This window comes from Molothrus aeneus, chromosome Z (assembly GCF_037042795.1).
Source record: "Molothrus aeneus isolate 106 chromosome Z, BPBGC_Maene_1.0, whole genome shotgun sequence".
NCBI lineage: Eukaryota > Metazoa > Chordata > Aves > Passeriformes > Icteridae > Molothrus > Molothrus aeneus.
In genome coordinates this window covers 73406581-73419455 of record NC_089680.1, presented here as the reverse complement: position 1 = coordinate 73419455, position 12875 = coordinate 73406581, and the positions used below count along the sequence as shown (strand labels likewise).

Below are 12875 nucleotides of genomic sequence, written 5' to 3'. Positions count from 1 at the left end.
TTCCAGAGGCACATTTCAATACTCCATGACTCCACTCCCACGCCTACCTCAGCATTTTCACAGCCAAGTTCAGAATTACAGTTTGTGTAGTTTTTCCAGTCAGGATTTGCCTACATGCTCAGAATCCCACTTCTCTGCACGTATTAAGACCACAATTAAATCTCCTTTCATTTTATAACTCATTTCATTTTAAAACTCAGAATAACTCAAGGAGATTTAAATTTGGGCCTATAAATACACAACACAAAAGACTGCAATGCATTCCAAGTCATCATTTATAAACCCAGATATTTCTGATGTTCATCTGACAAGCTTAAATGAATTAAGCTTTCAGTGCGGTCGAGTCAAGGACAATCAAGATGTAAGATTTTTTTATTTCCCAGAATTTTATAATTATACGTAACATAACTCTAGGGTGATGGGCAGGGGAGCAGCTACAAAAGCAAAGTGGAAAAATGTAACATTTTTACTACTGAAGGCAGGTTAGGGTTTGGCACCTAGCAGTGAGTCACATTTTCCTTTCAGTGAGTTTTGAAAGTCCTGAAAGACTTCTGAGTCCAGTGACATCAAGATTCTGAAACCCTACAGCTCACTCTGGCCTGTTTAACGAGCTACATGTATTCATGGCAATCTTAGTCTACTCATGTGAATTACATTTCCTACAAGTTTGTAGCTTTAATACATTTACCAACAAAACCCCTTCCTCCACAACCACTGTCAGAGAACACTGCCAGGGAACTGACAGAGAAGACAATGTCCTGAGCCATACACTGCTCCTTTTGTCCTTTTTCAAGGACAAACATCACTCAACAGAGCATGGCATACTTTTTCAACACTGATTTTTGATGCAGCATTAAACTCTCTGAAGGTAGCTTCTACAAAACACTGTGCACAACAGAAGGCAATACCCTTCCAGAGCCTCCTCAAACTAACCCAGCCACTCACTGTTAGGCAGAACTCAGAGCTTACCCTGCTGCCCCTGGCAACTTAAAAAAGAAAACCCTATCTAAAAGTAGGCTTCTTCACAGCCTATGTCCTGCCCTACCTTTACAAGAACCAGCTTTGAATAAAAACTGGCTTCTTTTGAGAAGGACATTAGGTCCTGTCCGCAGCTCCTCTCCTGTCCACAAGCTCCTCTCTTTTTCACTACCAGCATTACACACTAAGTGTAACTTCATAACTCTGTAACTTCATTACTTCTGTAATCTTCAGAACTATTCTGCAGTATTTAGCTATTTGGGGGATTTTTTTCTCCCTTAAACCCAAAAAACTCCAACCCACCACACACTTGGCATCAAAAAACTTTCAGCCAGCATCTCATGGAACTTTCCATCTATTACTACATCATACCTGAAAAGCCCTTTTGGCTTCAGCTTTTTCTTTAAAAAGGAATTCTAGCTCAGCAAGGTGTACTCTGTGGATGTTATCCATCTCCACTGCAAATCTTTGAACTATTTTCTCAGTCTCTGCTGCTTTCTGCTGGTGTTCGTCATTCATTACTGTTGTTCACAAAAAAAAAACAAAAAAAAAAAAAACAACAAAAAAAAAGAGGAAGTGGAAAAGAAAAAAAATAAGCATGTTCAGAAAAAAAAAGAGTATAATGAACATAAGTTCCTCTGTGTATTGTGGTATCCTGTGAAACACTGGAACAGTAACACTTCCAGTTTCACTACAGAGAAACAATCACATTTTGTGTTCCTGTAGCATCTTTCACACAAGGACATAGAAATGCTTTGGAGATTTCTCAAAAGCATTGAGAAAATTAGATTTCAAAAAATTAGATTTCAAATTTAAGCTCTTCTCCCTTTGGAAAGGAATAAAAATTCAACTCTTTCAAGTGAGGCCTCTATAGTATAGGGAACTTAATAACTTAATTACATTTTTCTGCAACACTTGGCTAGCTTATTGCCAAATAGTTATGAGACATTTCAGTCTGTATCAATTAATTTCAAGCTCAGTTTAAGTAACAATAAGGACAGACACTTGCCACATGAAAATGATTCGAGGAAAACCTTAGGCAGGTTGGGCTAATGAGCAAAGGCTTAGCTTTTCTGGGGAAATTTACTGCTGCTCAAGAGATTTAAATCTTCAGCCCAATGGCTGCTCCAAGATAGGGAAATACTGGATCTACTTCTCTGGGAAAGCTTAAATGCCAAGGAAGAGTTCTTTTCCTAAAAGCAGTTTTACTAGGAACTTTGCTTCATTTCACAAACTCAGTCAAAATATTTTGTATTATTTTTTTATGTTACTGAGTACAACTAGCTATGTTGGTATTTATGTGATCACCACTTTCTAAGAGATTTTTACTTCAAATTCATCCTATTCTTCTGAAATTTCTTCCTAGATGGAGAAGGGTGAGAAAACCAGAAGAGACATGTTGGGAAAACACAGAGAATTTGTGGACACAGTGATGGAAAAGACCTGTCAGATGTCAGGAAGTCAAACCTCAAGAAGAACAGCAGAAAAACATCTTGGAGAAAATACTAACGAAAGAGCACAAGTGAGGTGCTCTGTCCAAGAAGTTAAGTTGAGATTGTATCCAAAACACCACACGAGGTGAGCAAGGCTCCAAGGGATAAGGAAGAAGAAGCAGTAAGTTAAAAACTGAAAAAGAAATGAGAAGAACACTCAAAGCCAAGTCTTTGGCTTCTTTGACATTTGTCACAATAAAAACAAAACCAGGGGAAAAAAAAAAAAAAACCAAAAAGAACAAAACAAAACAAACAAAGAACCCCAACAAAAAAAAAAAAATGTTTGCGAAATTTAAACCAAGATTTCTGTAATCTGTGTGTTCTCCAAATGAATGAAAGTGCAGAATTCTTATTATCTTTTTAAAAAATCTGGCAGTATAAATGCACTTTCAAGTTTCAGAGTCTCCTTCCATCCTTGTAAGGTTACAAACTCCAGGAGTCCTCCAGTCTTTTCAGTGAACATCAAAGATTCACAAATACATCTCCTGTACTGAATTTAAACAGTATTATATTTACTTAGGTAACAATAAAAAAAAAATCTCCCCAGCTTTTAAGAGTGAGAAATTCCTCTCTGTTTGAGAAGGTTTAAGAAAATTTGAGTTTCTGAATGCAAAACTAGTAGGGGGAAAATGTGTAGGTAAAACCCTTCCTTTCCACATACTACTGTCATAACCCATGTTATTTGTATAAAAACAAAACCAAAGATGACATGAAGAGGCCAGATATGAGCAACAAAAAGCCAGAAATATCTGAAAAGGTGAAAGAGAAAAGCAGCACGAGAACTCCTGGGGGAAAAAAAAAAGTTTTTGGAAAGAGTGTAAACAAATAAACAGGATTTGATTTTATTTTTTTTCCCCCTGAAAATAAAAAGGAAGAACAGCTGGATATAGTGATAAGCAGGAAGTGGAGAGGGACTCCTTAATTACAATTCTGTGCACACTGAAGGAAGGAAAAACAGAAGGTAAGGAGCAAGAGAAAAAAAAAGGTATTGATAGGCTTAGCAGGTTATATTTAATTGGTACGAGACAGCAAGGGTTTTGCAAACTCTTATGAGCTTATAGGAGCAGATGAGTAAGACATGGAAAAATAAGACAATAAGAGACTTTCCAAAAAACACTGTAACTGTAAAACCTTGTGCAATCTCTGCTTTTTTAATGACTTGGGACTGATGTAGCCTCTGGCCTATGATTTTTTTTGGTTTTTTGAAAATTACCTTGAAGTTCCATAACTTTGGCTTTTGCATCACACAGTTCATCCTCTGCAGTACAGAGCTGTAAATCAGCTTCTTTTCTAGCAAATGTCATTTCACTCTCCAGATGTTGACGAAGAGCTTCTCCTTTCTCAAGTTCCAACCTTAATTTCATTATTTCTTTTTCATAGCGAGACATCTAGAAAATAAATATTTCAGAAATTGCATTCATAGCTGGCATCTTATTCCATCTGATTTTGAAATACAGTCTTGAAACCACACATTTTAGATCCTTTTATTTTTTTTATGCAAACTGTTCCTAGATCATTTTCATGTACCTTAAATGTACCGCTCTGTTTTTCCAAACATGCTCTGCCTTAAGAAAATAAAAGCTACAATTATATTTATTCCACAGGCAATTTTATGGTAACTGTATTTACAACTAGAAAAGCAGTTGTGTTGGGATACTAGATTATCAGACACCTAGGAACTCAGTGTGTAAACACAAACTTCAGTCCAATGATGTTCAGCAGTCAAGCAGAATGCTATTAAACACAACAAACAAAACAAAGAAGAGGCTTCAAAAAGGATTCTTATCTGGTGTAAGAAAGATAGTCTAGTCACCGCTGCCAAAAACTGGAGCCAGGAAACCACATTCAAGCCATTAGAACTCAAGAAGGTGGAAAGTAAACCATGAATTTCTTCAGAACATCTACAAAGCAGCAGCATCCTTCATGGATGCCCCATTCATAGGAAATAATTTAACAGGAACTCCATTCATAGGAAATAATTTAACCCCATTACAAAGGTTTTCCCTGATGCTCTTGTGGCAAACTAGGACCTAAATGAAGTAGCAGTGAGAAAAGACTTCATTAAAATTTTCTTTACTTTGAATTTTATTACTGCTAAAAGTAACAATTCTGCTCTTAGCAGTTTGTTAGGGGCATCTGGTGTGGGTGCTCGTTCATCTGTTTCCTGCTAAACACAGCCAATAAACCAAGTTTGTTGTTCACTATCCACTTATTTAAGGATTCCTGCTTCTTACAGAGTGACTTGCCCTTGTCATGATGCTGTTGCTCTGTCAATGGTGGGGTGATTCTGTAAAATGGACTCCTGGAATTCCTGGGATTAAAAGACTCAAACAGACAAACAAACCACATCTTACCTTGAGAATTCCAAAGCTGAGGGTGCAAAATATTCTTCTGCATGATTTTACTGTTGTGTAGTGCTCAAGTTTCTTACACACACCTTCAGCTATTGGCAATGACGCTAAAAGTGATATCAGTTTCTAGGGACAGGCAGGAGATGTCTGTACAGTGCTACTTTGTTATTCTCCAACTACTGAATGTCATTTTGACTCACCTGATGAGAGGATTATTTCAAGGAAACAAATTGCATTTAAGGAAAGAAATTACATTTATTCTCCGGGTAAAATAAAGCAAACAAAGAAAAAAAGTCCTTACCTCTTGATTGTGTTGATTGTTTAATTCCAAATTTACTTTCTCCAGACTATGGAGTTTTCTTCTCAGATCTTCAACAGTGTCCGTTTCCATTTGATTTAAATTCTGAGGCAATGGTAACTCTTGTAACTGATTATCTGAGCTGAAAAGTGTGTTTTGAAGAAACATGAGCATTCCTTTGAAGTTTTAATGCTTCTTTACCTCAATTAGCCAATCATGGGTCCAGAGTTTTAAACCTTCACATAAGTAAAATTATTTTGTGCAGTTTTCATCTTACTATTGCTCTTTGAAGAAAGGATTATATAGAATTGCTTATTGTGCAAGATATGAGAGATGTGGCAGCAGGAACTTAAAAGAGAGATTCACTTTCCATTAATAAAGTTGATTTAAGCATAACATATTTATTATTATTTTTTAGTATCTTTGTTTCCCATAATGAACTTCCATAATTTTTGATAATTAACTTCCAGGAGGCTTAGAAACGTAATTCCAATTATGTGAGTTAAAACAACTGCAAGCTTTTTGTCTCCACAAAAAGTCTCATTTTTTTACCATTAGTTACCATCTCAAAAACATCTCTGTCATGAAACAAATCCACAGATGTGGGAAAAAAACCTCTCTTTTTACACTTTGTCTTCTGAGATACATACATTCAAACCACAGACATGCAACTGATCACAGACACAACAGAAATTGAAGGTTTAGGCCTCCAAACTACCCTGTTTTATCATAATTTCCACTACTATTTTAGTTAAAGCAAAATCTACTTGGCAATTAGCAGAATCAGCCCTCAAGCACCACAAACAATTACAAAAGAGTCAACACCTAGTTTCTATATATAAAGTGAAAAATTTATACATACAATATATAAATTTCTATAGATACACACACACAACCATGTATAGATACATATATATATATGTTACATATATATATATATATATATATATATATATGTATGCATATACATATAAATAGTTACATTAAAAAAATATTTATTAACCAGGTAAATAATTTAAAGTGAAATTATTATAACTTCAAACTGGAAAACTTTTCAGTTATTTCAGTTCTTGAATATCAGTGTTCACATTATTTGATATGTTCATTTTCACATTATTTTAAGTACGTAAGACTGCAACAATTATTTTATCCAGACTTGCAAAAGTGCAAGAGTTTATGGGCAATAAATGTGAAATACACTGATAAAAGAAACATGATTAAATTAAGCACTAAACTGGTATCATATAATGCAGAAATGTAAATACTAAAATACCATATCTTTGTCTACATGAAGTATTTTTTACAGAAGTAACACTGTCCTGGCATTTAATTAATAGATCTTTAAGTCACCACTTTACCCCTAGATTTGTGTATAGGTACAGTTAACATTTTTCATGACCAAAAATTTACCTGATGACATATTTTTCTCTTTTTTTTTTTTGACTGGCCAAAAGATACAAATACTATCAAGAAGGGGATCTGTAACTTAGATTCAATCTTGCCTTTGAAGACATTATCTCTCTTAAAGGATGCCATTTCAGTATTTTAGCTGCAGACCATAAATATCTTATAATTGAATAAACAGTAAGTATATTCCCATTTAAAAAGAAGACAGACATTGTCTGTCAGATCAGAACAGCTCGATGTCATCAGAAATTGTTCCACAAGGTGCCGTGTTCTTAACCCATTTTATGTATTTAATAAATGTAGGAGATAATAATCATTAAAACCTGCAAGAAAACCACAAGGTCATGATTAGTTTTCAGAACTTACTACCAAAGCCATACCCAAAGCAAGCAACATGAACCAAAGAGCAAGAGATCAGCAACAATTAAAATCATTATTTTTAGTGTAACTCTGCTCCTGCAGTAAGAAGATTGGGAAATAATAGAACCTGAGCAGCTGGAGCATCTGTAATAAAATCGGAATAAAATCTTGTTTGTGGACATCATGTAATTGGTTTGAGTGACCCTTTTTTCTCCCTTTCTGGGGAAAACACAGAAGAAATAAAGGCAAGTAATATTATTCAGAGATGATGAATGAAGTACCAGTCTCAGCTGAAAATAGCTAAAAGCCAGACAGCACCAAGGGGGAAAAATGAAACCCAAACTGAAAACTGGGGAAGACTTGGTCCAAGAAACAAAGGTTATGGAAAGGGGAACCATTTATTTGGTCTGGAGGCAGCAGGGGAGTCATTGACCTTATTTAAACTTGGTGAGATGCAATATTATTTTCATGGAGACCACACAGAATGGAAGCAAGAGAATAATGACTTTTTGTAAAAACCTTTAAGGCTTTCATTAAATGACATTGGTTTGTGTGGCAGTCAGAGCTAAAGCAATCTCTTTCTTTCAGCTCTCCTATGAAATCTCCACCAACAAAAAATCATAATAGAAAGACATTAAAACTTACTCGGAGGAGAAACTAACTGCAATTAACTATTCTGCTTAACTGAATCTGTGGGGGCGAATCAAAAAAACAAAACCATACCATGCACAAATTATGTGATACCACAAGCATTAGCGAATTAAGGACGCCATGGAAATGAAAAATATGTATCAGAGCATTAAAACAGAGAACATAATATTAAGTATTGGCAAAAAAAAAAAATTAGACACCTTTTGAAATAGCATTTTACGCACAGCTTCTGAAGTCACGATGCAATTGGTGGAAACTTAAAAATATATATCAGAAAACCCTAATTTTTTTCTTAGTATAGAACAAAAAAAACCCCAAACCAACAAAAACAAACAAATGAACAAAAAATCCCCCAGCTAACAAAAAATCCCCCAGTCCCAGTGTCAGAACTGTTGAACTATTACTTATGTTGCCCACTTCATTTTGGTTGTCTACTTATACATTTTCAAATAAAATGGAAACTAGCCTTAAGAATTTTTGTTTCTGTAATACTTTCTTTGTCACAGCATGGCCAGCAAATGCAATACTTTATGAAAGCTTCCTACTACCACTTCTAGGAGATTTTTCCTCCCATCTTCATATAACAGCTACAAGTGTTACAACCACAAAGCTGTCAGAAGATTCAGTCAAAGACAAAACCACACCAAGTCCCTAGAAGGTTTCAAAATATGCACAGTTTGCAACCTATCAAAATTCAGAGAATGTTTTCTACTTCCATTTTCACATATTAGGAGTTCATCAACCCTTGGTTTTGAGCTAAAATATGGTTTTTTACCAACTACAGCTTTTAATAAGATACCATTTTTATTAAGACACCATTTTTAACAGGAATTTAAGAGGTTTCAATAGAGCATGTGAGCAGGTGAAATAGTTCCTGATTTCTACATTGTAGAAGTTATTTTGTAGCTCAAAACCTAAATTCTCAGTTTTCACTTCACAAGTCCACTGGTTACAGTCAGCATTGACCATTGCAGAAAAGCAACTTTTCACTAGCTTCAATTCCACAGCTGGCAGAAAATGCAGAGTAGTTTTGCAATTGAGAGAAATGTTCTTGCACTTACTACCTAGGAGTGTAATTTTGCTAAACTTCTGCAGCTAAGAGAGCAGCCTGCAGTCTGATTTTCTAACCAAACTCCGTATTTGTGGAATTTTGCAGTTCCCATAGAACTGGCAGTTTTGTACAGACTAAAGAGAGACAAATTGTTTGTGCCAAAGATCAAACTCTTATCACGTTATAAAACACGGGGGTCATGGTAAGACTTCAAGCCAACATCTACCAGCCCAATTAATTTGGAAAACCCTTCTGTGCCTCCTGGGCTGTGCTCCTGCTTGCTGACAGAAACCACCTCTACCTCCTGATGACTCTATGACAGCTTGCATGTGTGACACCATATCTGGTTCTTCCTCAGCCTGAATTGTATCATTTCAGGCATCTAGAAAATAAATAAGCCACAAAAGCAGGAATTAAAGTGCTACACTTAAAAATCCAGAACTGGACCTCACCGGATAGGTTCCCTGGAAGCGATGTTGTCTGAAGGGGCTGAACTCATGGTTTCCAAACTGTGGTTTTCTTAAGTCTATAAACTGTGGAGGATGAAGAACACAGTTAACCATACATACTTCTACTTGATGAGCTTCAAAGATTAGTCTCTTCTGCATCATTAAACTATCAAGGCCTCTAGCAGACACATGCTTTGCTTTATTTGTCAGCCTACTAAAATATTGATTTTTTTAAACACTCATACTACCATGTCACGTGAACAATTACCACAACTGCAATTTGACATCAGCTTCAGAAAATAGAATTGTACTGCTAGTCTTCTAAGCCTGAACATTGTAGAGAAATAAATATATATATGTAGCAGGATATCCACTGTCAGAGTTTTCAGAACACCAATAAAAAAATGTTATGTTTGCATAGATTGAGCTACCTTCCTCCTAAGCAGATTACAAACTCTGCTTCTCCTCAAAAAATTCTACACAGTTCTTAGGGAGATAAATGGTACTATAAAAGGTACTGTGATTTTTTAAGTAGATCAGATATCCAAGGTTGCCTGCCTAATAGAACACTTGCTATCCTAAAGGCTGCTAAGTCTTTCACAAATTGCGCAGAATTTTTGCTTTAAGATGTAGCCCTGAAAACTAACAAATTCGTTTTTCATAACATCATTCTTTTTGGTATTGCAACTTACACCAAAAACTCATAATGAACAGGGGAAAAAAAATTGTAGTTTCATAACAGACTCAAAATGTTTTCTGTCACATCCACATCATTCTGAAGTTTTAAAACTTCTTTAAATTACTCTGAAGTCACATAGAGGAAAAGAACAAACTAAATCTGAAGAGTGTCCCCTGAGAATGCTAAAGATTTTGAATATGCAATATTCCTCTGTTAATATACCTATGAATAGCTTACTAGCACACCAAGAGATAAATTCAAAAAATGGGCTATTTCACCTAGGGAAAAAAATAAAAATCCAGTGCCATGGAGCAGCTTGTGGGAGCTCCATAATTAACCAAAACAGCAGAGGAAGTTTTTGCTTGGGGAATTACATTTGATGTGTCACTTAAAACTTGTGTCAGCTTCTTCTTGCAAACTTCTGAATATATGCTGAGTACTTCCCAATAGGCCACTGATTTAGATGTGAGGAATAAATTCTCCTCTCAGTGAGGGTGGTGAGACCCTGGCACAGGGTGCCCAGAGCAGCTGCGGCTGCCCCATCCCTGGGGGTCTCCAAGATCAGGCTGGACAGGGCTTGGAGCAGCAACCTAGGATAGTGGAATGTATCCCTGCCCACGGCAGAGGGTGGAACAGGACGACATTGGAAGGTCCCACGATGTTTGAAGGTGATGGAGACCACTCACGGATAAACCCAACCGTGATCTTAAGGGGCACTAACTTAGAGCAGGCAAAAGCCCCGACTAGTAACAAATCCGCAGCGAACCTACAGAAACTCACCGGAGTGTCTGCAGCGCATTTCTGGAGCTGTCCCGATGGTGCTCGCCCTCCAGCAGGACGAGGTGGGACTGCCGCAGGAAGTCCAGGGACCAAGGCGGAGCCCTGGACGGGAATTCCGCGGCTGCCTGGATACGGGGGCTGATGTCACAGTGCCCCGAACCCAGCGCGGGGCTCCGCCGGGCTCCCGCCGCTCTCTGCCGCCGCCCAGAACTGTCTAAAGGCTTAAAAAAGGTTCCCCAAGGTAAAATATAATGCAGGCAATCAAAAGGACCGACTGACACCACAGCCAGGCAGAGATGTGCGTGTCCTCAGGGCAGCACCCAGGTTATGGAGAGCAAACAGGCAGAAAGTTTTGAATGTCTGTGGACACAATTCAAAGCAGGGCCTCTCTGGACCACAGGAGCACATCTCCCTCCATGAGGAGGGACTTAGGGTTAGGGAAAGGTTCTTGTGAAACCTCCCAAGCGGCGAGATTTAGAGCCCCAGCTGTGTCAAACAACAACTGAATAAAGCTCACTCCACAGTATCCTGGGAAAGCACTTGCTCCCTCTCCAAGCACTGCTGTACTTTCTGCAGCTCCGTTTTTAAAGTTCCTGTTAAATTGTCTCTGTCTGCACACTCAGAGTGCAGATGATTTAACAATTTGCTGGCACCAGCGATGCTATCCTGAGCTTTTTTCAGGTTTTGTCTTATGGCACACATCTATCAGGATACCCAGGATATATCCTTTAAGACTAAAGATTTCAATTGCAAGAGATAAAAACTCCACAACATTCCACACACTCTCTGGGATAGCTCTCAAAACTTCATTTCTCATATCTGACCTGATCTCTGTACATGGCTTTCAGCTGTGATTTTCTTCATTCTATGTCATGTAGTTCTTTTAAAGATATTGTGTCAAACGAAATAAGGAGGGGATGGAGGGTGTCCTCTGTGTTGTTTCATTTTTTCATAATTATTTCCAAGAGATTTTAGTGCACAAGGTTGTGATTTTAAAACAAACAAATAATAAAAGTAGAGAGTAAGACAACAAACTAACTCCATGGAGAAATCACACAAAAGTAAGGTTTAAGTTTGGAGATCTGAAATAAAGATTGAGTTATGAAATGCAGACTTTATCACAGTTGTCTTCTATTTCCTTTTGTGAAGAGAAGCTGTCAGGTCCAGTCCATGGCCATGCTCTCTGTGTTTTCTTTTAGAGTTTTGTACAAGGCTTGGCTTTTATCTACTTCTTCACTGAGGTGCAATTCTAGTTTTTTGCTTGACTCCTGTAGCTGTTCCTCCTGTCCATTCCAAAGTGATTGTACCTGATGCTTCCAATGGAATGCATTATTTAATTCTCCTACACTGTCAAACCTCTCACAATGCGATGAATCTTTGCTGAAGCATATTTAATTGCTCTCACAGGCCCTGGGCTTGGTCAGCTTCTTTTTTTCATCTTACTGAAATTCCATTTGAATTCTGCAAGTTGTAGGTGCAGTGAGTGGTGTTCCATCTGTGCTGCATGAAGCCTTCCTGCAAATTCAAATATTGCCTTCTGCAAGTATGATTTTCATGCTGGACAGTCTGTGACACAACCCACACTCCAGACAAGGACTCTTTCTCCAGATCAGTGGTGCACTTGTTGTGGGCTAGTGGAACTGAACTAGTGGAACATTTCTACATTCAGCTTGTCCATAATTTCTGAAAAGGAGTTTCTGGCTGCACCTAGTTTTAAATGTCCACAAAGCCAGGACTTAGGTTTGTTAACAACATTCTGCTGTCCAGTCATGGAAGTGATTATTGCAGCATGGAAATTAACTAGGAAACCAGCTGAGTGCTTCAAAGCTCTCAATTTCTTCATTTTCACAAACTGGCAGATTATGCCTGTGTTTGGATACTCCTACACACACTTGAAATCCAGAGCCTCATTTTAAGCCCTTTTGTCCAGGTGAAAAGGGAGCAAGAAAACTGGGCTAAAACTTTAAGCCTTTTAGCTGCCAAAACGGCAATCACAGCTCCTAGGAACACATAAGCCAGGCCTTTGGTTCCCCTTTTCCTCATCCTTGTTTTGTCTTCTTTTCCTCATCAGCAGGGAGAGCATTCATTAGGCTCCTGATTTTCTGTTCCACTGATTTCTGGATGTTAACCTGGTCATGGAGGGAGTCTCTTTGGGAAGACATTAGCACACAGTAGAGGGGGCACAGCCATACCATGCTCCTTTTTGCCCACTCCTACTTGTTGCAGTCTCTAAATCCTTTCTATAATTGCCTGCTAGTGTCCTGCAGGTTGCCTGAAGTTCATAAGTAAGAAGAATTAGAAGCTTACGGAAGTTTTCTATGCATGGAGAGAAATAAAAAATGCCACCATTAGGCAAAGGTGCAAATAAGGAAAAATAA

At 37.7% G+C, this 12875-nt stretch overlaps 1 protein-coding gene across 1 annotated transcript in view; it reads right to left on the bottom strand.

Annotated features, from left to right (window-relative positions):
* LOC136569416 (coiled-coil domain-containing protein 171-like) overlaps nucleotides 1–11336 on the bottom strand; it is a 39835-nt gene extending 28499 nt beyond the window's left edge. The window contains exons 1-5 of the mRNA XM_066569808.1: nucleotides 11322–11336; nucleotides 10498–10718; nucleotides 9042–9249; nucleotides 3685–3859; nucleotides 1351–1499 (exon numbers count right to left, since the gene is read on the bottom strand). Of these exons, the coding sequence (XP_066425905.1) occupies nucleotides 1351–1499; nucleotides 3685–3859; nucleotides 9042–9249; nucleotides 10498–10718; nucleotides 11322–11336 (768 nt within the window). The remainder of the gene's footprint in view (nucleotides 1–1350; nucleotides 1500–3684; nucleotides 3860–9041; nucleotides 9250–10497; nucleotides 10719–11321) is intronic.
* Nucleotides 11337–12875: the final 1539 nt, after the last annotated feature.